General features: G+C 38.9%; 1 protein-coding gene and 1 pseudogene across 3 annotated transcripts in view; both read right to left on the bottom strand.

The window, feature by feature from the left end:
- Positions 1-13,480: 13,480 nt before the first annotated feature.
- On the bottom strand, positions 13,481-14,474 carry LOC103098255 (mitochondrial import inner membrane translocase subunit Tim10-like; annotated as a pseudogene).
- Positions 14,475-25,307: 10,833 nt separating this feature from the next.
- Positions 25,308-27,769, bottom strand: part of HTR4 (5-hydroxytryptamine receptor 4) — a 95,176-nt gene continuing 92,714 nt past the window's right edge. For all 3 annotated transcript variants that reach the window (XM_056811611.1, XM_056811610.1, XM_056811609.1), the window contains exon 7: positions 25,308-26,188. In XM_056811611.1, coding sequence (XP_056667589.1) covers positions 26,077-26,188 — 112 coding nt within the window. In that variant the 3' untranslated portion in view covers positions 25,308-26,076. The remainder of the gene's footprint in view (positions 26,189-27,769) is intronic.

Genomic DNA, 27,769 nt, shown 5'->3' with positions numbered 1-27,769 from the left:
AACTCCATAAAAGGTTGACTGCTGACTTGAGTTTTCATTAAAGAATTACATAGCTGAATTCCTTGGCGACCTTAAATTAATATATATCAGTCTTTTAAAGTGATTTCCTTGTCACACTATCTGGGTCAAAGAAGGACTCTTGGTTGTGAGATTTCTTTGGGCCCCTGTTGTCTTTGCCCCTACAAATCTCTCTCTAATTTCAATAATTACTCTTTTAATTAGTTAATTTAGGATAATTTTAGAAAGTTTAGGGTTTTAATATCTGTGGTGAGGTTAGAAATAAGATAGTCCCTGATTCCCTTCCCTTCCCTCTTCCTTTTAGTTAAATAAACTTTTTTATTTTATATATATATATATATATATATATATATATATATATATCTTGTTTAACCCTTCCTTTTAACCCTCCTATAACAGTATAAGAGCCAAGATTTGAATCCATTGTCCTCTGATTCTTGAATTAATGCTCATCATACCATTCTGTCTCCTTTGTGAAAATGCCTTAATGGAAAGGTAGGGAAACTATAGACTTATAGTAGTTTATTGTTGCAAGGAAGTCTTCCCCTGGTTCCTAGGTCCTATGCTCTCTGATAATATCCAACTCAGGCTTATAAAGGATCTAGACTCATAAAGATGTTGACAATTTAAGGTCCCAAAAGGAGCAACATGTCTGCAACCTAGATTTCATTCTATTCAATTAGAAGTGAGCAAATGTAATTCTTCTCCATTGTTTCTGACGATGTCCTACCTTCTCTCCAATTTCACAAAGATTTGAACAGCATATTCCCTCTGTTGGACTAAACAGGCTCCTCACTCCTAATTCTATTTTCTTGAGCTCTGCTTCCTACCTTTCTGTCTCATTTTTACTGCCACTCCTGCTTTACTTGTTGTTCCCAGTTCCTCCACACATGCACTTAGCCAAAAACCCACAGAAATGATATGATGGAAGATTCTGGCAATCTCCACCCATCATGATGTTTCCATAATTAGTTACTAGAATTCACAGAAAAGGCTATTATATATATATATATTAAGAGTTGTTTGAGAGAGTTCTGAAGACTGATAGAAAATTGCCCTTCAAATAAATGTAATCAGAGTATTTGTTGGAAATCCACTAAAAGTCAAGAGTTCTAAGGCTATAAGACATTTTGGTCCATCAGCTTATTAACATATGCTTTTTAGAAAGGATTTATAAGACTATGACAAATAATAAAACACTACTTTGAGACTATGAGGAAATTGTAGGTTATTTGATTTTGCTTTACCTGATAGTATTCTGGATTTTAAATTTTTCAGTCTGAGTTAGAGATGGGTCCTGTCTTACAAAGAGACATCAATTTTGAAACATTAGAAGCTTTTGGAAATGAGAAAAGGAGAATGCATTTCCCTAGCCACATGAGTTGCTCTTCCTATGTGTTTCATCAATAGATTTCTATAATTATATTCATACCCTCCCTACCATGGATACCATTTCCATTGGTGGGAGAATATGACTCAGATTTATTAGGGGACTGTTCGTCCCAATTGCAGGTGAAGAGAAAGAGGCAAGAGAGACAGACAGACAGACAGACAGATAGACAGAGAAGAAGAAGCAGAGAGAGATAAAGAGAAAGAGACTGAGAAGATTTCAGGTTAGTATCATGGCTGGAATGTACTAATAATGTTATAGTATAATTTTTTAATTCAATTCCTTCTCAGTGAAATTAAAGGAAAAAATTTTTGTTCTCATCTAGGCTAGGAAGCCTAGAATTATGTCCATTTTCAAGAAACTAGGTAAGACAAGGGGCGGCAAAGATCAGGAGTAAGAACTTTTCAAGATCTAAAGAAATAATAATGAGAGAAATAGCTAGAGCTTGGCTTAGCCTGTTTTCCTTTCCTTAAGACAGCTGTCTATGAACTACTCCAAAATTACCTTATACTTAATTTGTTCTTATTTTGTATATGCTAACGTGGATACATGCTATTTTTCATGATAGAATGTAAGTTCTTTGAGGGCAAAGACCATTTCATTTTTGTTTTTATATCCCCAGTTCCCATGATACTGCTTTGGTACATTAACATGTGTTTAATAAATTTTCATTGATTAAGTCTCCTTAATAAAATCTGGACTTTTTTGTGACTGGAAAAGAATTGGAAAGAATGTGATTTCCCAATAGTTAGGGAATGGTTGTATAAATCACAGTAGATGCATGTAATAAGATATTATTGAGCTATAAGAAATTTTTTTTTAATGAGGAAATTGGAGAAAAATGGGAAGACTTATATGAACTGATAGAAAGCAGAAGCAAGAGAACACTATCTATGATATCTAAAATAATGTAAATGAAAATGAAACTAAAAGGCAACTGAACTCAGACCAATTTTATTCCCAGAGGACTGATTCTGGTACATATCTCCCTCAGAGGCAGAAGACTATCCTCCCAAGCTGAAAAGGCTTTGATAACGGACCTGTAGATGGATGGCACATAACTCAGCAAATTTAAGTACTGTGTGATTAGTTTGGTTTAATTATTTTTCTTTGTTATAAGGAAGGGATCTGGGCAATAGTTCAGAAAAGAGGATTTGTTTTGAAATGGTTATGATTAAAAAAAACTTTCTGTAAAGCTTAAAAAAGAAAAACTAGGCAAGATGATATGGAATCATAATAATGAGAATAGTTATATTTCATTGCTTTCTGTAATTTCCTAAATGAGAGTCTAAAAGACCACAAATCTTCCCTGTCTTAGTTAATTGTCTTTATAACTTGTTTTGGCTCAAATAATTCATTGCTAGTAACTGTAATTATCCTTTTTTTCCCCCAGCTAAGGATATGAGTCTAAGATAGTTGATGTGATCTATCCAAAACCAAACAATCATAAAGTGGCAGAATCAAGGTTAGAAGTCAAATCTTGGGAGCAGGTAGGTGGCTAAGTGAATAGAGAGCCAGACTTAGGATTAGGAGGTCCTGGGTTCAAATCTGGCCTCAGATACTTCCTAGATGTGTGACCCTGGGCTAGTCACTTAATCCCTATTGCTTAGCCCTTACTATTCTTTTGCCTTAGAACCAATACTGAATCTAAGAGGGAAATTAAGAATTTAAAAGAAAATCAGGTCTCTTACATCTAATGCTCTTTCTACCATACCATACTAGAATAATTATAATACTGATTACATCTCTATTAAATCCCTGGCCAGTGTTTCATTATGGCATGGTGTGAATGTGGTCCTAAGTTCTCAAAGCAAACACTTCATTGAAGAGAGGCTTTGAGAGGCAGTGATCAATTATCTTGCTTTTAGCTCCATTATACTACTTTCTGGTAGTAGTGGACAATTCTTAGACAAGTCATCTCTTTGGATATCAGTTTCTTTCTCCAAATAGTGAAGACATTGGTCTCAACAGCCTTGAAAGTCTTCCTGCACACATATTTTCTCATTTTAGGATATCATTGTCTAAATACTTCTAGACTTTGGCAAGTCCTCCCAAGCTGAAAAGGCTTTGATAATGGACCTGTAGATGGATGGTGCATAACTCATCTGACTTCTGGTCTAGTTAAGTTTGGAAATGCTCATGACTAGAGTTATGAAGAATGTCTACTAAAGGTCTGAAAAATTGGAATTCATGTCATTGAAGGGAATACTTGTACCAAGGAAGTCATGTAACCACAGAGGCAAAGTGCTTTCCTTCCCACAGTCTTATTACATAGGTAACACAACATTGTTATCCTTTTTACAACTAAGGAAACTGAGGCTCAGAGAGTTGAAGTAAACTCTTCAAAGTCACACAGCTGGTTAATAGCAGAATTGGGATTAGAACTCAAGTCTCCTAAATTTAGTGCATTTTCTACGTTGCCATACTGCTAAAATTGTTGAATCTAGTCCCATGGCAAGCAATTTATCTCCCAGACGACACCAAGCCTCTTTCTGATTCTCCAACTGCTAATGCCCTCTCCATCAAAATCACTGTGTATCAATTATATGTCTCTAGATGTATGTTATCTTTTCTGATGAAATGTAAGATTTTTGAGGTCAGAGTCTGCTTTACTTTGGTCTTTGTCTCCCTTGATCCTCACACAGTAACTGGCATAGAGTAGACACTTAAAAATGCTTGTGATTGATTAAGTCCCTTCACGCAGAAAACTTGAAGCTCAAGGAGATGTTATGTAGTCTATACTCTGAAGAATAGATTAGGAATCAGAAGACCTGGGTACAACTCCACTTCTTTTATTTATTTTCTGTATGTCTTTGGGTAAATCACTTTCTCTTTGAGTTATGATCTCTTTAAGTATAAAATGAGGGCATTGGAGTAGATTATGGTTGTTTACAGTGTGTTATAATGGGAAGAATGTTGGATTTGAAATCATAAAAGCCCTAGATCCAATTCAAACTCCAGCTTGCCACTAACTAGCTGTGTAATCTTGGGGATGGAGAGAGGAAAGAAAAAAAAAAGAAGAGATGGAATAAACATCTGTAGAGCACCTACTATGTGTCAGGCACTGAGACTTTTTAAAAAATAAATATTATCTTCTCTGATCCTCACAACAATCCTGGAAGGGAAGTGCTATAATTATTGCCATTTTACAGTTGAGAAAATTGAGGCAAAACCAGGTTAAATGATTTCACCAAGGCCATACAGTTAGTAAGTGTCTGAGGTCAGACTTGAACATAGGTCTTCCCATCTCCAGGCTTCGAATTCTATCAACTGCTCTAAAGTCATTTAATTTCCCTGGACTTTGCATCTCTCAACTCTAAAATAAAAGAGTTTGGACTAAGTGATGTCTAAGGTTCTTATGCTTACTCTGAAGAGTAAGAGGTTCTTCCTCAAACATTTCTGACATTTCCCCCTGTCTCCTTGAGCTCATTGAGGATGAGCAGCACAGACTGCAGAAGCCAAAGGTACACAGAAAGCAGTTGGCACACAGACACACACAGGAAGCAACAAGTAATTAAAGAGACTTACAGAGCAGGCTGAGAATTATACAGGAATGGATCTGTGGCAGAGGAGCAAGAAGAATGTGGAGACAGAGGGGCAGCCACTTATAGGTCATCAGGGAGGACAGGCACCAGCCAGAGAGGAACAAGAGTGGCCCCAAAGGGAGAGGAGAAAGAAAGGGAGGAAAAAACACCCAGACATTAGTCCATCTGGGGTCTGGCATTTGAATATTATACAAATGATTATACAGACCTTGAAGAACTAAACAGCAGCATACTGGGATGACCAGTGGTTAAGAGGCCAAGAATTGGGTTTGAACCTCAGCTTTGCCACCTAATACACATCCTCAAGTAAGTTACTGGATCATAGGCTTGGAAGCAGGAAGGACTTTAGAAATCAGTAAGTTCAAAGCCCTAATTTTACTGAAAAGGAAATTTAGACCTAGAGAGGAGAATTAACTTTTTCTAGGTGATATAATAGTAGTAGAAGTAACAGGACAAGGGGCAGCTGGGTGGCTCAGTGGATTGACAGCCAGGCCTAGAGATGGGAAGTCCTGGGTTCAAATGTGGCCTCAGACACTTCCTAGCTGGGTGACCCTGGGCAAGTCCCTTAACCCACATTGCCTAGCCCTTGACAGTCTTCTGCCTTGGAACCAATACCCAGTATTGATTCTAAGATAGAAGGTAAAGGTTTAAAAAAAAAAAAAAGGATTGAGACAGCTAAGTGGCATTGTGAATAGAATGTTGAACTTGGAATCAGGAAGACCTGAGTTTTAGCCCAGCTTCTGATACTTACTAACTGTATGACCCTGGGCAAGTCACTTAAACCCTATTTGCTTCAGTTTCCTCATCTATAAAATGATCTGGAGAGGGAAATGCAAACCATTTCACTATCTTTGCCAAGAAAAACCCCAAATGGGATCACAGAGAGTCAGACAAGACTGAAAATTACTAAAACAACATTAGAAGTAATACCTTTTACTTTGAGGTTTACAAAGTACTTTATATATATATATATATATATATATATATATATATATATATATATATACATAATGAGCACACACACACATTCACAGGGTTTTTCTGAGGACCAAAGGTATGAATTGGTAGTATTAAAATCCCTATTTTATAGAGGATAAAAGTGAGTCAGAGAGAGATTAAAGTAATAAGTAGTTAAGCCAGAATTTAAATTTAAACCTAAGCCCTATGACTCCCCATCCAAAGATCTTTCTGATACATTCTTCTGTTCCTTCTGCTCCTTCCTTTTTTTCTTTCTTTTATTTTAATAATAAATTTCTACTTAAGTTTTCCAAAGTTATATAATTCATATTGTCTCCCTCCCTTCTTCCCTCCCCTTTCCTGGATTTGACAAGCAATTAACTCTGGGTTATGCATGTATTATCACACTAAACACATTTCTATGTTATTTTTGTAAGAAAATAATCTTATAAAACCCAAACCCCAAAACATTTACCCAAATAAACAAATGATAACTCATATGCTTTCACATGCATTTTTCCTCCCACAGTTCTTTCTCTGGATGAGGATAGTGTTCTTTCTCATAAGTCCCTCAGAATTGTCCTGGGTCATTGCATTGCTACTAGTCTATTTCCTTGTTGAGCTTTAGTTTCCTAACCTATAATTAGAGACCATCATCATGTTTGCATTACCTGCCTGTCATGAAGAAAATGCTTTGTCCACTATCAAATATTAAAGAAATGCAAGGTGTTATTAAGCAAATATATGCATATCATCTAGCACATAGTAGGTCCTTTATAAAATATTATTTCATTCATTAACTAAGTTATTTGTGTATAATGGGGTTTAAATCCTATCCCCACTACTTGTGTGACCTTGAACAACTGGCTTAATGTTCCTGGGTCTCAATTTCCTCATCTGTTCAAATGTGAGAAGTTGCACTATTTAGCTTTTAAGTTCCTTCCAGCTTTTAATGAACAATTTTATGATTCTAGGTCACTTATTCTCCTGAGGTCTCACCTTTCTTACCTGTAAGATAAGGAAGGGTTGGATTAGATGGCCTTTGAGGTCCCTTCCAGCTCTGAATCTCAGCTACTGTGATCCCTATATTGAGTTAATGTCTATGTGACTATTTAGAAGAAAGGATCATGAAAGTTGAAGTTGAAAGAATGCTAGACTTGAGAGTCAGAAGTTATGGACTTATTTTTTAGTTCTAACATCTGCTGTCTATATGACTGTGAGCAAGTCTTTTTATCTCTCATATCTTCAATTTCTTTCTCTGAAAAAAATTACACTTGTACTATACCTATCTCACAGAATTGTTATATGGTTCAAATGAGGTTATGCATGGGAATATCTTTGTCATTGTCAAGTGCAATCGAAATTTGAACCTTTTATTATCTTTTTATGAGTTAGCCCGTTTCCCGAAGGGTCCTGGGTCTACACTTATGATTTACATAATGCTGATCCACTCACTAGACAAGGTGGCCAAAGGAATTTTAGAATTTCAACCCAGATAAATATTGACTTTGCCCCAAGAAATTGTCCCACCCTGACATGGTAAAGTTTTGATATTTGTGTCACAGCTAGAGTGGGGGAATGGATCTAAGATAAAAGTCTCGAGGATGGCTGTATTTGTTTCAAATTCTCCAGATGTGGCTGTTGATCCAGTATTCCTATGTCACTGCCCAGATGGCCACTTGGCACTCCACCAAAATGGCACAATGAACCTTTCAGACTTCTGGCTCTGTCCTTAGTTGGGGTACTCATCTCCTGGTCAGCCAAGTTGCTTTCTTAACAATCTTCCATGGCCCAGGTGGTGGAAGAATTCTCCAAAGACAAAGTTGTCTTTAAGAAGTAAAGTACCAGGAGGCCAACTGGGTGGTGCAGTATATTAAGAGCCAAGCCTAGAGATGGGAGGTCCAGGGTTCAAATCTGGCCTCAGACACTTCCTAGCCCTGTGAACCTGGGCAAATCACTTAATCCCATTGCTTAGCCCTTACTGCTCTTCTGCCTTAGAACCAATACACATTATTGATTCTAGGATGGAAGGTAAGGGTTTTAAAAAAAAAAAGGAAAATGCCAGCCTCAAGGCAGATCTTCAAATGTCTAAGGTACTTGGTGGAAGGGAGAGAGGGGAGATACATAGGACCTTATAATACAGAATATCACACCTGGAAGAGACTTCAAAACAGAAAATTGAATATTAAGAGCTAGGAAAGATTTTAGAACATAGGAAGTAGAATATTAGTGTTGGAGAGGATCTTAGAATATAGAATATTGATGATACTAGTTCTTCAGAACATATAAGACAGACTGTTAGTGCTAGAGAGGAGCTTAGAAAACATCTGGTCCAATATCATTAACAGAAACCTAGAAGAGGGAAATGACTTGTATAACTTTCTGTATGTCCTTGGGGTAGTTACTTCTCCCTCTGTGTACCCTAGTTTGGTCATCTTTAAAATTTATAATCTCTGGGGCAGCTAGGTGACTTAGCAGAATGAGAGCCAGGCCTAGAGATGGGAGGTCCTGGTTTAAATCTGATTTCAGATACTTTGTACCTGTGTAACCCTGGACAAGATACTTAACCTACTTGCCTTGCCCTTACTGACTCTTTGGCCTTGGAACCAATACAGAGTATTGATTCAAAGACAGAAGGTAAGAGTTTTTATTAAATGATTTAAAATGACCTCTAAATTGAATTATGGCTTATATCCTGTTGTTATATAATTCATTCAATAAATATTTAGCAAGTAAATATTAGAATCATACACTTCTAAAGCTGGAAGAGACCTTTGAGATCATTTACTCCAAGTTCATCATTTATTTACTCATATTTAATTTTTATTGGCATCTTTTATTTTTTACATCACCTTTATTTCTAAATGTATTTCTGTCTCCTCCCCTCCCCATTAATCCATCCTTAAAAAGAAAAAGTACAAAAGAAAAAAAAATCACAATACTAACACAATTTGGTTTGATATGCAATGTCACCATAGTCCTCCACATCTTCAAAGAATGTAAGGAAATACATTTTCTCTTTTCTTTTCTTTTTTTTGAGGTCATTATAATTAAACATGGTTTGGTTCATGGTTTTATTGGTTCTTTACATTTTATACTTTTTAACATTATTTAACAAAGAAAAAACTGAGTTTCAGTGAGGGGACACATACTTTTGTGCAGAGAACAAATACTTGGCCCATATTACCTCATTTGATACTTGCAATAGCTCTGTGATGAGACAGGTTAATTCTTCCCTGGATAGGGGAATTCTTCATTGGACAGATCCAGTTTGGAGTCTCAGAGAGATGGAATGACTTTTCAAGATAGCAGAGCAATCCAAGTGCTATAGCTACATCTAAAAGCCAGGGCTTCAGACCCTACCACTAGCTTTCATTCTATTTTCCCAGGCTACTGCTGGGAGTGACATTTCTAGTCTCCCTGTAGTCAGTGGTGCTTTCACTGGGAACCAGGAAGCCCTTGCACATTCTTAGGAAGGAATGATTCAACTCCCCCTACAGCATGTGAGGGAACAACAGTACTGAAGTTCTGCTCCACTCAAGGAAATGAAGGAGATGAGGCAAGGAGCAGGCTGAATGAGCTTGTGAGTGTTGGCTGAGAGCCTCCTCTTCTGCAAGTATCTGATGGGCCTTATTGACAAGGGACAATATGCTTTAATTATCCCAGACTAATCCAGGGGGTCAGGGTCCAGAATGTAATTAGTCAGCCCACTAATACATTCAGCCTGAGCAAAGGCTCACTCAAAATAGATTATGAGATCCCAACCAACCTATTCTGATAGTATCTGCTTTTTCATCCCAGTCTCCAGACCAGTGAAAGGATCATCCATTTAGGTTTTTCAGACTCTCCCTCCAGAACATACATGTATGTTAAGATATGTCTTCTCCTTTCCAGCAGGGTTATCTCTGCAGACTGGTAGGCTTAAGCTGTGTTGGGAGAGTCAGGGAGATGGAACAATAAAAGTTCCATCTTTAGAATCAGAAAACCCAAGTTTCCCTCCTGGTTTTACCTCTAGGCAAGTAATCATGGGCAAATCATTTCCTTCAGACTTGGTTTTCTTATCCATGAAATGGGAATAATATTTATATTATTCACTTCATAAAGCTATAGCTATGAATGATATAATGAACATAAAAGCACTTTATGAGCAATAAAAACAAAACAAACAAAAAACCTCTATAAATAGACACTATTAGACATCCCCAAGTTCTTAAAATTTAAGACAGATGACCCCAAGCTCTAGCTCATTCTACTAAATTGGGAAGATTGAATGTAGGTTCCGCCATAAAGTTCATCCGTGAGAACTGAGGACCATCCTGGGCAAGTACTGAAAGCCTCATACACAGATCTCAGCAAATAAAAAGACCCAATTACTATGGAAAGAAAGGGTTATAACCTACAGAACTGGAAAGAGTATACCAGTGAAATTATGAATCCTAAGAAGTATTATACTGTTGTTGCTATTCTTCTTGTTATCAATAATGCAAGATCAAGTGGTATGGTGGATAGTGAACAGAGAGTGGAGTCAGGATGACTCCAGTTCAAGTCTTGCCTCTGACACATGTGGACTGTGTGACCTTGTGTAAGTAACTTAACCTTGGTACACTAGGCAGCCAATTAAGACTCATAAGTCACCAAGAAGTGTAGATTTAGAGAGGGAAAGGAAATTCCTCATTAGAACATCCAAACACTAATGAAATTATATTTCTGGTCAATAAATTAATAATAATAATAATAATAATATTCTCTTTAGGACTTAATGAATAAATATTGGCCCACAAGCAGCAGGCATGGTTTTCTTTCCTAGATGTCTTCCCTTGACAGTAAACATAAATGTGGTCTCAGGAATAACACTCAGACAAGACTAGTTTGTCTAGTTTGGACCCCAACCCTCATCCATATCTCCCCTGTTCAAGCCATTTCTCTAGTTCTTTCTATGCCATACACAAGAGGGCTCCCAGCAGACCCAGATTAGTGGCATACACTTGTTGTCTCAGGACATAAGAACAGGTCTTGCCTTCCTCTCAATATTATAGACACTGATCCAGAAAGACATAGACACATGAAATACCACTTCTTTCTGGACATTGGCTTCCTCCTCTGTTAAATATGTTCGGTCATTTTTTAGTTATATTAGACTATGGGTTTTCTTGACAAAGATATTGATGTGGGCTGCTATTTATTTCTCTAGTTTATTTTACAGGTAGGGAAACAGTGGCACCTGAGTTTAAGAGACTTGCCCAGAGTCAAACAGCTAGTGCTTGTCTGAGACCAGATTTGAATTCAGGAAGATGCATTTCCTGACTCCAGGCCCAGCATTATCCACTTCCCCACCTAGTTGCCCAACAACAACAACTAGATCATTATTACAAATGAAGGGGTTAAAGTTGAAGCTGGAGAATAGTGGAAGAAAAATACTTCCTTCCCATAGGGTGATTACACACATGGAGTATTATAAATACCTTCAAATGTGGTTGGTTGGTTGGTTGCTTTTCTTTAACCATTTTCTGTTACAAGGGAGGATTTAATAGTAAGAGGAGGGAATATAGTTCAAGCCAGTTTGACCAATCAACAAATATTCATTAAACATTTACTGTGTTCAATACAACCAACTGAGAAATATTTATTAAGCACCTACTGTGTGGTACTCTGTGGTTGTGTAGTTACTCTCTAGGGATACAAAAGAGGCAAAAGACAGTTCCTACCCTCACGGAGATCACAATCTAATGAGAGAGGCAATAAGTAAAATACATGTCTATAAAGAAGCTGCTGTCATGGCTTTCCCTTTGTTTTTCAAGAGGACCAATGACTTTATAGAGTGATATCTTGACTTGAACGTGAATTGGATTTAAGTGAGGCAATATTGAACAAAGTCATCAGCCTCATTTTCTCTTCCAGTCATGGAAATCCATACAAAAGACAAAAGATGGGATGACTGATGATGGTCCAGAATATAGCACATGACTTGGAGTCTTCTATGTCTGAAGAAGCTCTAAGTACTCCATACGACCTGCTTTAGTTGCCTTCATGACTATTGGAACAAATTGTTCTCATCTACCCTTTCTGCCAGGGAATCACAAACCTGGGATTGGCTTTCCCCCTAAACTCATTGAGGACTTTAAGACTTTCAGTTACCCTTCAATCTGGTTAGCCTTTTTACCCAGATGGTTTCCTGGGGATGTGATGGCTGCACATGCTACAGCTTCTTAGAGCCACAGGTGAGAGGTAGACACCAAAGGTAAATGAGTGACCCTGAAAAGGGCCTGGCAAGCTCTTCTACCAGAAGTGCTAGTCCTCCCTGAAAACCCATACATAAGCTATATACCTTAAAGGTAATTTTAGGGTTGTGACTCAAATCTCAATTAATTTTGGTCACCAGCAGAAATCCCAAATAAAATATCCAAGTCAGTTGGAAATTTATGGTGATTTTAATTAATATAGAGGGAAGGAATTAAAGAGAAGAGAGAGAAGGAAGGTATAGGATTTCTCTTGCCTGGCCTGTGCCAGGGGAAGTTCAAAGACCTCAGCCACGAGGTCTCTGAAGAAGATTAGAGGATTTCTAAGAGGATAATGTTTGGAAGGTAAAGGAGAAAGGAATCAGGCTAAATTCTGAGATGCTCAGTTAAGATGCCTCACCTAAACTCAACTACTCAGCTTCTCCCAGAATAGTATCAAGGAAAACTCACCATCAAACCAGACAATAGCTGTCGCCATGCCAAGATGCCAAAACGCTCAGCACACTGCCAGCCAGAGCCATATCTCCATGGAAAGAGCCCAAAGAGAGGAAATGACGTGAAATATATAGATGGTTTTTACATCACTTTGCTGTGTCTCATATGTACCAATGGTAGCTTAAGCTTGACTTAGAACAGCCCAGGGGGTCTGTCAGTTGTTTCTGATTTGTATTTTTGCTAGCACATGTCTGTTATGGGCTATCCTCCTAAATACTTAATCATTAAGTATGGGTGTAGACATTCCTGTTTTTGTTAGACTAAGTAGGGTGGAGTAATCTAAAGTTCACAATACCAGAGAAGAAGGAAATAATGAAAAAGAGGAAAGGCACTAGAATTTAGTGGGATTGGGAAATGCTTTCTATAAAAGAGAAAATGCCCAGCATCAGAAAAAGAAATATCTTGCCTGTGAACCAGACAGAAGGTCAGTGTCACTGGATTGAAGATGGCAGGAAGCAAAGTGTAAAAAGATTGGAAAGTTAGTAAGGAGTTCGATTACAAATTGCTTTGAATGCCAAACAGGATTTTGGATTTTATCCTGGAAGCAATAGGAAGCCACTGAAGTGGCAGGGGGAGTATGATATGATCAGACTTGGACTTTAGGAAAGATGTGAGGCAGGCAGACCCACCAGTAGGTTATTACGGTAGTCAGGTGTGAGGGGATAAGGGACTGCGCTGGTGGTGCAGTGTCAGAGAGAAGAGCACATATTGGAGAGATGTCACCTAGGTGAAAAAAAAACAGGATTTTTTTTTTCCACAGTCATCAATATTTTTATTGACAAGTGCAAAAGGGTCAGGGCTGCAGTCTGGGGCTGAGTGCTCACTGTTTCTGGGAGCCTTCAGACTGGCCCTAATTCCCGTTGCATCCTCTTCATCAGCTCTTTATCCTACATGTACAGTTCTGTTTGCGTTTTGCCCATTCCTTCATGGATGTCCAAGTACTTGGAGACACATCAATCCAGATACATAGATTCCCCCTTGCAAAGTTCAGCTTCCTTGTAATGGTGAGGGACACACTTCCAGGGGCACGCACTGATCATCCTGTTATACATGTTGGCCATCAAATCCACCTCTAGTTCAGCAGCCATCTGTTTCACCCTAAGTGGGTCCATCTAAATCCCTCACAAAAAAACAAAAATCCTTGGCAACACATTGGATACTGGGAGTGAGAGCTAGTGAGAAGTGAGGATGACTCTTAGGTTATGGGCCTAAGGGACTGGGAGGATTTTATTGCCCTCTACAGTAACAGGGAAGGTAGGGAAAGTAGCAGGTTAAGGGGGAAAGATAATGGGTTTGGTTTGGAGCATGTTTCATTTAAGATGCCAACTGGACATTCATTTTGAGATTCTAGAAAGGCAGTAGGAGGTGTGAGTCTGGTGGTCAACAGAAATGTTGAATAGGTAGATTTGAGAATCATTAGAACAGGGATAATTAAATCCATGAGAGATGATGAGATCATCAAGTGAAGCAGCATCAAGGGCCCAGGGCAGAGCTCTGTGGGACACTGTGGTTGGAAAGTGTGATATGGATGGGGATCCAGCAAAGGTGCCATAGAAAGAACAGTCATAAAGGACAAAAACCAGAAGAGAGTGTTGTCCCAAAACCTAGGGAGAATGTCAAGGAGGAGAGCAGGATCAAAAGTGTCAGAGACTGCAGAGAGGTCAGGGAGAATGAACACTGAGAACAGGCCACTGGATCTGGCAACTAAGATCATTGGTAACTTTGGAAAGAACAATTTTGGTGAGATGGTAAGGTCAGAAGGAAAATTGTAAGGGTTTAAGAAGAGAGAGGGAAAAATGTAGAGGCAATATTGTGGATGGCCTTTTCAAGTGCTTTAACTACACAAATCAGAAGGGTTCATTCTGGAGGGGAAAAACATAGTTGTTCCATTCTGTTTTGAGGTCCTGTTCAGCTCTGGCATTCCCTAATTCTATTACCTATGAAATATCTGTTACTAGTTAAGTAATCATTTCCAGGGACCTTGGAATTGCTCAGCAATGGGTATAAAATGCACCACCTCCAGCAATCTCTGCTTCTTCTCTAAAAGCCAAAAGGAGTTGTCCATATATTACAAACATGGACATGTTTGTAAGCACTAGGGAATGAGCTATCAAACAGGGTAGAAATTGAAAATAAGTGATAAAGTGAGGATGGCAGAGGGGGCAATCTGTTGGAGGAGATGTGTTAGCCTTGGTAAGGAGTAAAGCCACCTCATGTGAGATAAGGGTGCCAGTTATTTATATGCAAGGTACTTTGCCCTTTTTTTTTTTTGGTAAATTTAAAAAAAAAGATAAATCAGGAATAGGTAGTTGGCTCACTGGATAGAGAGACAGGTTTAGAAATGGGAGGCTTTAGGTTCAAATATGACCTCAGACACCTCCTAGCTGTGTGACTCTGGGCAAGTCACTTAACCCCAGTTGCCTAGCCCTTACCTCTCTTCTGCCTTGGAACAAATATTTAGTATTGATTCTAAGACAGAAAGTAAGGTGGTGGTTTTTTTTAAGAAGATGAATTAGATGATGGCTAAGGTTCCTTCCATTTTTAATATCCTTTATTCTAAGATGCCATCCAGCTGTGTGACATTCTCTGATTCTATTACCTACAAAAGCAGTGTTGCTAATATCATCTGGTTCAGCATTCATTCCTAGGGATCTCAACAACAGGTGTAAAATCTACTTCCTTCAAACACTGCTACTCCTCCTTCCCTCATAACCAAAAGGAGCTGGTTGTTGCCCATGCATTACAGGCCAAATCTAGAGACAGATGGACCTGCTGCCTCAACAAAGACAGCAATTTTCGAAAGCCAAAAAGAGAGCACCTGCTCCAGCCAGTGTGGAGGCGAATACACTGCCATAGTGTTCCACTAGAATAGATGCAAAGAGTCCCCCATCAGACCTACTTCTCTCATCAGCTGGGGCTCAGCCCACACAAACAGCACACACAGTGAGGGAAAGGTTTCCTAACAACATACAGGAGTTTTGAAGTTACCTTTCATGAAGATCAGAGAACTCTAGTATGTTTGAGCTTCAAAGAACCTTGGAATATAGAACAAAGGATTTAGAAGCAATGTAAGGGCAGAAAATCTTGAAGTAATATAGAATGTTGAAGATAGAAGAAGACTCTCAGGACTGGAAGAGACCTTAGAATAAAGAATACCAGAGTAGAAAGGGGAGAACATGGAACCTGAAGCTTTTCTAGCCCAATCCTATCCATGTACAGAGGGAAGCTGAGGAACTTAGCAAAGAAGCAACTTGCTCAAAGTTATACAGAGAGGTCATCCCTGAGCTCAGACTAGAACTGGGTGTCTACTGTTTGCAAGTCTAATTAACTTCCCATTCTAAAATGTGAGAGGTTTTTTTTTTTTTTAAGCTGGAAATACTTTTGCATTCTAGATGCATATTAGAAAACTTTAAGGATTTCCGTATCTGTGAAATCACTTCGCAAAGCTGTTAATTATACTTGGGTGGGGATGGGGGTGGGGAATTCAGGGGGCGAAGATGCCAAAACTTAAAATGCAGTGAGATCACAACTGTCTTTGCGAGAACATATGCTTGATCACAAATATTGGCACAGCTACTCTAAAGAACTGACGGGCAGAAGCATTTAGAAAGCAGTGGGCTGTTAGAGAAAGAGGAATGGGTTTGGAAGATTTGGGTTCGAAATTAGACTCTCCTCCTTCATCATGGTGACATCACTAGGCCAGAGTTTCTGAGCTTGGATCAGGAGGTCTCCCATTCCTTCAGTCTATGAAAATAAGGGGGATAGGGGTGGGGTGGGATTCTCTATTTCTGAAACCAATGTTTTGTTTTTTAATTGTTATCTCTCTTTACAGGAGCCAGAACAATAATGCTTTATAATCTGAGAGTGCTTTCCCATTTATCTCATTTGTCCTTTCCAACAGCCCTCTGACAGGTAAAGCATATATTTATTTGAATAGATCATTCCTTTTGTAGAAGGGAGGATCCTGAGGCAAGAGGGGAAATGGTCTGCTTGAGGTCACGTAGCAAGTGAGTAGCAAAAAAGGGGCTAGCATGTGAGTCTTCTGGTTCCTGGTTCACTGTTCTTTTTTACTATAGCCTGTTGCTTCTCTTCACGTATTTTAATGAGTTCTGAAAAGCTGATTTCTTAAGAAATTGCTTGGTTCATATATACCCAAAGTAGAGAAAATGTGAGAGGGCTTGGTGATAAATCATGAAAATGAGAATTCACAATTATATGAAAAAAAAATGAGGTAAGAAGCATTCCCCCCCCCGCCCACACACACACTCATCATGAAGATAAATGAGGCTAGAACATGACATCTTTTTAAAAAAAAAGCATGTGACCCATGCTAGTATTTAAACAGAGATTCTTCTTCCAGAAGGAAGATAGGATCTAGAAGTTAGTTCTTCAAATGGAAATATCTTATCCCTAAGAGAGAAGAGAGATTTAGATTGGAGAAATAGAGAAGTGATTTCAAAAGGAGAGTGAGAGCTCGAAAGGGCCTTAGAACAAAGAATGTTCTCTTCAGAATAGAGACTGCCTGACCTGGAAGGGACCTTAAAATACAACATAGAAGATAGATAGAAGATAGAAGGGGTTCTAGAAAGTAAAATGTTGGAGTTGTAAAGCATTTTTAAAAATCTCTCTTCATTTAAAGTGGAAAAGATGTGCAAATACCAACAACATGGGAAGAGGTTCTGATCAAGAACACAGGCGATACCCAGTCAAACTGCGCATAGGTGGGGGAGGGGAGGGGGGGCAATAAAATGATTTTTGTAACCAAGGAACAATGTTTGAAATTAAAAATTAAAAAAAAAATGGAAAACCTTAAAAAAAATAAAGTGGAAAAGATGGAGCCCCAGACTTGGGAATTAATCTTCTCAAAGGCAAAAACAGGAAGTGCCAGAAGGGGGATGAATTTTTGATTGGAAGTTAAGGGAGGCCTACATTGTTCTCTGTTATACTCTATTTACTCCAAAGTGGAATCACCCATATCTTAAAAGGATATAAACCTTCCCCAAAACAAATCTATCACAGTGAAGAATTCCTTCAGGACCTCTTAAAAAACACTTTAAAGCATCAAAGAAGGAATATAAAATGAGAGGGTTTTAGTAATAATAAATAATAAAGATGGCTAAACATTTATCTAGAGCTTATTAGGTACCAGATACTCTGTTGAGCACTTAACAAATATTATTCCATTTATTGTCACAACAATTCTAGGAGGTAGGTACTTTTATTATCCTTATTTTACAGATGAGGAAACTCAGGCAAACCGATTTGTTTTTTAAGTGGCTTGCCCTGGGTCACAAAGCCAGTAAAGTATCTGAGGTCAGATATGAACCATGGCTTTCCCCGATTCCAGGCATAATGCTGAGTGAGATCTTTCACTAGAAACATTCTATTCCACATGTTGTACTCATCGGCTCTGTCTCCTCTGCTACGGCTGAGTTTTATTTCAGAGTTTTAAGTTGTGATTTTGTCATTGTTAATACTTCCACTCAGACCTATGGCAAACCCATGCTTGCCTTGGGGGACTGACTCAGGGAGTCGCTTTGGCCAATAAAATCCTCAAAGAGTAGCCAGCCTTCTGGCGTGGAGCATCACCACACTTAGACTTGTACTTGGGCACATATACCAAACTGTCACTCAGTTTGAAGCCTTACCCCTGAGAAGAGCTCAAACCCACCTCCACAGGCACAGCATGTTGTTGCTACTTCCAGGTTGCCATGAGGTGGTCAGTGGAGGCCTGCCAGTATCTCTAGGGAAAAGGGAAGCAACGTGGAAGAATGGAGAGAGCAACAGACCTGGAATTGGGTGGGTTCCAAGCAGACACTTCTTAGGTGTGTGACCCTGGGCAAGTCACTTAACTCTAGTTGCCTAGTCCTTACCCTTTTGTCATAGGGTTGTTACTAGGACAGAAAGTATGGGTTTAAAAATATGTGTCCCTAGGGAGAAATATCTGGAAGTTGGAGATGATTTCTCATATCAAACCAGGATTGGAAGGGACTCTGGAGATCATCAATCCAACACTCATATGGAACACATGAAGAAGCTGAGGACCCAAAAGGAAAAATGACTTGCCCAAAGTCACTCACATAACAGAATCAGGATTTGAACCTGTCTTCTGATTACAAATCCAGTGTTCTTTCTCTGAACTATCAGAAGAGGACAGGGCGCCATATGGCCTTGATGGAGAAAGACCATTCTTTCCAAGGGGCCATTTGTCCAGATGTGATCACAGAGCCTAAGGACTCTTAGACATAAGTCTTAGCAGGGTCATTCAGAGACAATTCTTATCAGTAGCTGCTCCTCGAATACTGAGCATGTCAGATGACGCTATGTCTCTCGTGTAATCTCTTGCTACCAGCAGGTCAGTGCAGATTAATGGTGCCCCAGCTGCAAGTTCTTGCTCTCTTGTAGATCCAAGACCAGGAACCACCTCCTTTGAATCAGTGTCAGAAACACTCCTTGACCCAGTTAAAGATACATGCATGCACCCAGGCTCTACACACACTCACACTCACAGAAAGAGAAAGCCAAATGTATTAACAATTATTCTGAGGAGAATTACAACCAGGGACATGCCAACTTGAACAGGCTCCAGAAAGCCAATTATTAAAATTTCAGTCTGAGTACTCATACCTCAGAAATTAGCCAGCACTACAAATTGATTCTTGATTTTCTATTGATTGTCTGGACTTAATAAAGTCATGGAAACAGCCTGGTCCTGGGTTCAAATTTGGCCTCAGATACTTCCTGATTGTGTGAACCTGAGCAGGTCACTTAACATCAGTTACCTAGCCCTTACCTCTCTCCCACCTTGGAACAGATACTTAGTATCTATTCTAAGACAGAAGATAGGGGTTTTAAAAAAAGCTAATGGAGAAAATGTTACTAAAATGCAGATTACACATTTAAAACAAAATAAACCCTTACTTTCCATCTTAGAATCAATACTTGGTATTGGTTCTAAAGCAGAAGAGAGTGACTTGCCCAGGGTCACAACTGGGAAGTATATGAGGACAGATTTGAACCCAGGACCTCTCATCTCTGGGCCTGGCTCTCAATCCACTAAGCCACCCAGTTGCCCCCCAGATTACATTTTAAAATGTGTCCTGAATACAATTTATTTTGTTTGTTTTCAGAGAGCCAGTTCTTAAACATTCAACAACACATTCCTAAATTCACAGGTCACATTTCTTGAGTATTTTAAATATACTTTACAAAATATTTTCCTGATGTGGGGAGAGAATAAATAATGATTTCTCAAATTCAGAGTTAAGGAATTTGAGGCCCAGTAAAAGGAAAGGAGTTGGCTACATCCATCAAAGAAGTATTGGAGCCAGAGCACCACCACCCCAGATCTTCAGATGAAGTGCTAATTCTGTGTCTATTATTGTACATGTTGAACCAAAAATCTGTAATTTTTTCCCCTCTAGTCTTACTAGGTTTTCTCTGGAATGATACAGGTCTACTTAGTCATCCATAGGGCAAGTCTTCAGATATTTGAAAACAATGATCATATTCCTTCTAGATCTTTTCTTTAATGACCTTCAGAGACCCAGTTATTTTATTGTTGTGGAAAGCTGAAACAGAAAGATTCAATAATTTATCCAAGGTCACCCAGTGAGTCAGTGACCCAAAGCTACAAGCTGACTGAAAGAGACAGAAGAACCACTAAGAGTAGGTACCTCTCTGGAGTCAAATGGCTCAAAAAGTCAGAGGGGAAATTACAATTATTCTCTTTAAATTTCATCTCTTTAATAATAATAATAAATCTCTTTAAATTTCTTAATATATTGGGATTGACTGAGACTGAAGGGTTTCATATGTGAGATCTCATGGGCTTTTATAAAACTAGAAGCCCTATTCAAAATATTCATCCTAATTATTTAACATGTTATGCTCAAGAAACATAACTGGCTCATATTAATTAAAGAATTATTTATAAACAGTATAATTAATTTAGAGCAGTTCATTTAATCTCAGCAGTTCCTTTTAACAGAGGGAGGTCTACATTCCTGATAGACAGGACAACAGGAACCAGAGAAATGAATAAGAGATGACTACTGGCTTTTTTCTTAGGAAAGTTTCATTAATGATTTCAGAAAGCAATTTACTGAGGTAAGTTCCTTCCTTTCTCTCATCCTCACTTTCCTATGTAAAATGAAGTCATTGGACTTGATTATCCCAAGGTCCCTTCCAATTTTAAAACTTTATGTTCTAGAGTTACGTCCTTCTCTGACATTCTAAGTTCTAAGGTCCTTTCCAAGTTTGATAGAATATATTTTATGTTTTAGAGTTGCTTCCACTTTTTGTTCCAAACTCCTCTCTAGCTCTAACAGAACTTATTTGAAGCTCTAGCAGTCTTATCTTTTTCGTTCTAAGATTCTTTGTGATTTCAATATTTCATTATTCACCTGTGACTATTATTTTCTGAGACGACAAGGGTCTTCTGATGATTGCCATACCTAGCCCATACTCAGACCTCTTGGGCATCTATTTAACTGAGTGACCTATCCCTCCAGAAATGTTCAGTCTTAGAATCAGACAGACATGGGCTCAAGTCCTGCCTCTGGAATATACTAGCTATGTGACTGAGAATGAGAACTTAAACTTTCAATTCTCTTAGACAACTCTCAGAGACTAGAATTTAAATAAGAGTTATCCTCTGTGTGCATCAGTGTGGAAGATTCCTCCACTGTGATGAAAGCAGAGGCCTAGATATTAGCACACACACCACCCCTCCTTCTCCAATCAAAAGCAAATAGAAAGCAAGCACACACATTAACTCTCTCCTCCTCCCCAAAGTCCAAATTAGCCCTTTTTCAGGGTGCTCCACTGGAGGAGAAGATGACTATGACTCTATTTCCTTTTGATCACCTTCACAGTGGCGCCCAGGGTCTTCATTAATGCCAGTTTCCTGAAATATCACTGCTTGATGCAGGAATCACAGGACAGGGAAACCTAAAGCTCATGTTGCTATTCTCTTATACTTTGTGTTGTCTTCCCCAATTAGTGTGTGATCTCCTTGAGAGGAAAAAATTATTTTGATTTTCCGTGTATATCTCCAGTGCTTTGCACAGTGCTTGGCCCATAGGAAAAGCTTAATGCTTTTTCCTTCATTCATCCTACTTGAGTCATTTGTCAGGTAAGTACTCCTATGGGGCCCAAACTATTTAAGAGTCTATTACAATTCTTAATGTACCCTCTAGAGAGGTGCCAATTACCTTTCCAGCATGGGTTCTTGACAACTACCTTCAAAAAGAGGAGCATTTGAGTATTATAACATTTGTTGTTCCCTCCACTCCCTTGCTGCCATGCCAAGAGACCCAGGTTTGGGACAGAGATCACTTTTGGGGTGCATCAAGCTGGGCCATCCTTTTAATGTCTCTTCCATTACTTTTCTCTTTTAAGATGCCTCCCCTGTCCCTCTCAGAAGGGGACCTTACCAAATACTTCACTGGAAAAGACCATTTGTTACAAATGTCCTCTTCTCCCAAACTCCATATTCCAGATCATCTTGTCACCTCTCCTTTTCTATTTGTCTCTAATGAAGAGATGGTCTTCCACTTCATAACTACTAATCCCTCTGTCTGAGTCCTTGATCACCTTCCCTATCACCTCCTTTGGTAGTCTACCCTTGAGATCATCCCTTTTTTCTCCCTAATATTCAACCTCTCCTTGTCTACTAGCTCCTTACCTTCTGCTTATGGGCATGCCCAGAGGTTCTCCCTCCTTAAAAATGCCTTCACTTGATCTTACCACTTCCCAAAGTTATCACCCTGTATCTTTTCTTCCTTTGGAATTTTTCAATTTTAGTTACCTCTCTGTTCTCATCTTAGCTTCTTCCTAAAACCTTTGAAACCTAGCTTATGACTTCATCATTCAAATGAAAGTAAGAAGTTATCAATAATCTCTTAGTAGTCAAGTCCTCTGGCATTTTCTCAGTTCTTATCCTTTTTGACCTCTGCAGGATTTTATATTGTTGCCCATCCCCTCCTCCTAGATACCCTTGATTTTCATGACCCTTGATTCTCTTAGTAATTGTCTGGATGTTTCTTCTCAGTCTCCTTTCTGGTATCATCATCTTTGTCCCACTTCCTTTATGTGTGTATACTCTAGGATTCTCTGCTTCCCTCTATGTATACTCTTTATTGGTAGTTTCATCAGCCTATACAGGTTTAATTATCCCTCCCGTACACAAGACTGACAGATAGAGCTATCCAAAACCAATCTTTCCCATAAACTCTAGTCCTATATAACCAATTGTCTACTGAACATATGCACCTGGATATCTCAGAGTCTTTCTCAATGCTTTCTTCTCCTCCATCCCTCACCCCATCCCCTGCTCCTGACTACATCTAGTCAGTTGCCAAAATTTGTCAATTCTACATTCACTATGTATCTATCATCTATTTCCTCTCTTCTCACATGGTCAACACCCTTGTTTAAGCCTCTATTATCTCTCCCTCAGACTATTTTGATAGCTTATATTTGCCTTTCCTAACTTATATTTTCTTTTTCCAATCTATCATCACTAGGCTGCCATTTTGACAGTCTTAATGCATTGATTTGACTAAGTTGCTCTTTTGTTCTAGGAAACAAAACCACTTCTCTTCTAGCTTTTGAAGTTCTTCACCACATGGCAACAGGCTACCTTCCTAATGCTACTATATATTCTCTTTCATGGACTCTATGTTCCAGTGGCACCAGGCTGTTTGCAATTGCCCATACATGATGTTTCATCTCCTGTATCCATGTCTTTTCACCATGCTTGGAAGGGATCCTCTTCTTTACCTCCACCTCAGAGAATTCCAAACTTCCTTCCAAGTTCAGCTCAAGTACCATTTCCTCCAAGTGTCCTTCACTTTATCACAAGGAGTCAGTCAGGTGGCTTAAGAGATAGAGAGCTAGCTTTGGAGTTGGGGAGACCTAAGTTAATATACTTACTAGTTGTGTGACTATGCAAGTCTCTTAACCTCTCTGGGTCTCAGTTTTGTTATCTGTAAAATGAGACTAATGATGGCACCTACTTCTCTGGGCTGTTTTGATGATCAAATGAGATGATATTTGGAAGATGCTTTGTAAGCCTATATAGATGTACTATAGAAATGTTAGCTATTATTTTTTCACCAAGAAATTACTTTGTGTTTCTCTGTGTTTGCTTATTAATCAGACCTGTGATTTTAATATTTATTGAAAGTGAGGAGATCCTACTAATGAATATTAGGATGTTCTATGCATCTTCGAAACTTATAGATTTGTCTACTGGATGAACATGAAAAGGGATTTACCTGGAGTCACAGCCAGTACTCAGCAAAGAAAGGGCTTGAAGCCAGGCAAGTCTTCCTTTTTTCTGAGGACAGCTCACAATCTACCATTATGTGGCTCTTCTACCTTTGAGATATCTATCTATCTTATAAAGATATGGATATGTAAAATGTGTGTATGCATATATAGCATGTATTATATATACATATGCATAGCTGTGTATATCTAAATGAATAAATGTGTATATGTATATACTCACGTTTATATATAGAGAACTATATCTATATATGTATGCATTTATCTAGTTTTCTGCAAAAGTATTTTCCCTTCTCATTTAAATGTGAGCTCCTTAAAGTCAAGGACTGTTTCATTTCTCTCAGGGTCCATCATCTATATAACAGGAACATAATAAACACTTTTTGAATGTAATTAAGTTGTTTGATGGGAAATTTACCATCTCTGAAAAAAGCACATTCATTTTCTGAACAACTCCTATTCTCTGGAAGTTTTTCCTTGAATTAAGCCAAAAATCTGCCTTTTCAGTGACTTAAAACAATTGACTCCTACTTCTGCTCTCTAGGGCTAATTAGTTCTAAGTCTAATACATCTTTCACCTGACTATCCTTCAAATGGAGGCAGTGTGGTGTAGAGAGAAGAGATCTGGATTTTGGAGTCCAATGACCTGGATTCAAAACATTATTATGAAATTTACTAGCTGTGTGACCTTTTGGTAAGTTCCTTAAAACCTTCCAAGCTTTCTTTTACTTAGCTGGAGAGAGGGGGAGGGGAAGAGACAGATAGACAGAGAAAGGAGGGAGAGAGGGAGTTTCGGCAATTATTTGAAGGCGTTTCTTCCTCATATTGGCTCTTTTTCAGGTGAAAAGTTCCCAGTTTTTTCAGCTGATCTTTATTTGGTCTCTTCTTCAATCATCTCGCCATGCTGGTTGTCTTATACTAGCCATGCTTTGACTTGGCAATCAATTTCCTTCCTCTCCTGCACTCTCCCTCTTCTCCCTCCACCTCCACAGGCAAATGCAATGAAAGCAATAGTAGAAGGAAGCATCATGCTATAGTGGAAAGACCCCTAACACTAGAGCCAGAGAACCTGGGTTTGGAAACCATCTTTGACACTTCCTACCTGTGTGACCTTAGGTGAAGTACTGGACCTTGATTTTTCTCCTCTTTAAATTGAGGAGGCTGGATTAGTTGGCCTCTGAAGATCCTTCTAGCTCTAGGTCTATGATTCTGTAGACAGCTTCCACTATATATCTTCAGTCAAAAAGAGAAATTATTTCCATAATGCTGAACAATGTAAGATCAAAGAGAAGAAGAGTTATTGGGCCTCACAACCCAAAGGCTCAGGCTAAAGAGAACCTAGGCAGATCAGTTCTCTACCCACAACAAGAATAAAGGGGAGCTGGCTGCTTTATTTTGCCTTTTGGGGGCTACAGGAGAGACATTTGAAAACAACCACAATGACTAGAGAAGCAAACAACAACAACAACAAAATCCCAAAATCTACAACTTAAAAAAACCAGAAAACACTAATGCAGAAGACCTGAGAGAACAGAGACAGCAGGTCTGTTTATATGGACATCATAGAGCATCACAGAGCCAAAAATCATGCATAACATTTGGATAGTCTCTTATTTTCTCCTGGGCATTGCTGTGGATTGAAGCTTCTCTCAAGGCTGGGGCTGCCTCTGAAAATTGGGTCCACTTTGTCTATTCACAGTTCTAGCTAGAGCTATTTATCACAATGCTTTCCAGGAAGATGGACCCAGCCTCTGTCTTTCTCAGGAGATGTCACTGGCCTCTGAAGATGGACCTAGCCCAAATCATTGAACCAGTGCGTGCCATTCTCACAAAATGGAATCTGATTGTATCTTCCTCTGAAGAAGGAACCAGCAACCTCAATTGTCCTTTGGTTTTGCTGAGCTCACAACCAAAATGACTGAGGCCCCAAGGGGTGTTTGGTCAGCAGGTGCTTCTTGCCACTGGAAGCAAAGAAGGAGCAGAGCCCTGTCCTGGTGTCTACCAGACCACGGGGAGTTTAGACTCCATTCTGATGTCCTGGGATGCCTGTGCTTTCATGCCATATCGCCTCTTCAGTAGGTAAGTGTCCAGTACCCAGGATTCCCCCGACAAGTTCTAGGGAGTCCTGCTTCATTCATGGTCATCGGCTGTGACTCTCAGAACAGTGGGGAACCTTGATTGACTCTGGGGGATGACTGGCCGCCAGATGTAGAGTTTCATTAGAGCAGTGGTGTTCTCTTTCTCTCTCTTCCCTTGAAAAATGTCAAAAACAATTTTTAAGGAAAGTAAAGGACTCTCTCTTTAGTAGAAAGAGAAAAGCTATTACAAGCATAATAACAATCCCATCCCATTTGTATAATAATAAAAGCCTCATGATGATTATGCAAGCATTCCCAGCCCTAATAACTCCCATTTTCATAGCCCTTTAAGGTAGATAGTACAAGCATTATCTCCATTTTTCAAGAATAAAATAAGGCTCAGAGAGTTTTGACCTAGGTCACATAGCACTTTATAGTTAGTTAACCAATGGTTTCTATATCCATTTTAAACCTGGCAGTGTTGTACAGAGGGTAGTACAGGGATTATTATTTCTATTTTGCCAAATGAGAACACTCTAGGAGGAGAAGTAACAAGTTGAAGGTCACACGGCACCATTTTCAAAGCAGTGGGGTCATGTCTCAAATAAAATCTTCTGATAGCAGATCCAGCATTCTTTGGATGTACCCACACTGAATCTAATTAGGAATGAATACCCACCTTTGGGGCTTTTTGAAAAGTTGTGTGACTTTTCCATACAGGACAAAGAATGGTATCCACTTCCTAGAATCATAGAATCTTAGAGTTGGAAAAGACCTTAGAACATAGAACATAAATATTAGAGCTGGAAGGGACCTCAGAGGCCACCTAGTCCATCTTTCTAAAGTGGACTATTCATAGATCTTTCCCACTAACTGTTTACTCTTACTAGCTCATTCTTGGCACTGGGCCCAACTCTACCCCCACCCATTTGGTGATGTCTTTCTTCTCTTCCCATGAGTCCCAGATCCTCAGGCCTGAACTAGGAAAGAAAAAAGGCAGAGGTCTAAATACATCATCCACCATTCCTATGCCCTTCCCTGGGGCCACCTGCTCACAATTAATGAAGAGACTGGGAGAGAGGGAGGTTAGTGGTGGAATAAATTAATGATTCTTATCAAAGCTGTTTTCTCTAGTCTTTCATTACTCAGATCTTATGACCTTAGGTCTCTAATTTGATCAGAAAGGTTTTTAGCTCACATGCTAGGACATGCCTATAAAGACTATTAATGTTTGTTTGTTTTTTTAAGGTTGAATTGATATATATATATATATAACAGCTTACTTCAAAGCATCTTATAATCATAAAATTTTATTCATCAAAGGATATTTAGACCAGAGTTGTCAAACTCAGACAGAACTCAGACAAACTGTCCACACATAGGCAGCATATTTTTTTTTAGTCATATTTTAGTCATATCTGACTTCCATAGCCTTATTTAGGTATTTCTTGGCCAAAATATAAGATTGGTTTGCTATATCTTTCTCCAGCTCATTTTAGAGATGAGGAAACTGAGGCAAACATCATCTATGTTTTAATATTTTTATTTATTTTGTTAAGTATTTCCCAATGACATGTTTTGCCTTGTTTTAAATGAATACTAAGTATATATTCTGAGGTAGAAGAGAGATTGGGGTAGGCAATTGGAGTTACGTGACTTGCCTGAGGTCACACAGCTGGTGAGTGTCTGAGGTCATATTTGAATCCAGATCCTCCTGACTCCAAGTTTGGCATAGTATTCGCTGCTACCTAGCTG

This window comes from Monodelphis domestica, chromosome 1, assembly GCF_027887165.1.
Source record: "Monodelphis domestica isolate mMonDom1 chromosome 1, mMonDom1.pri, whole genome shotgun sequence".
Lineage (NCBI taxonomy): Eukaryota > Metazoa > Chordata > Mammalia > Didelphimorphia > Didelphidae > Monodelphis > Monodelphis domestica.
The sequence above is the reverse complement of the archived record's forward strand: the minus strand, read 5'-3'. Positions and strand labels throughout refer to the sequence as shown.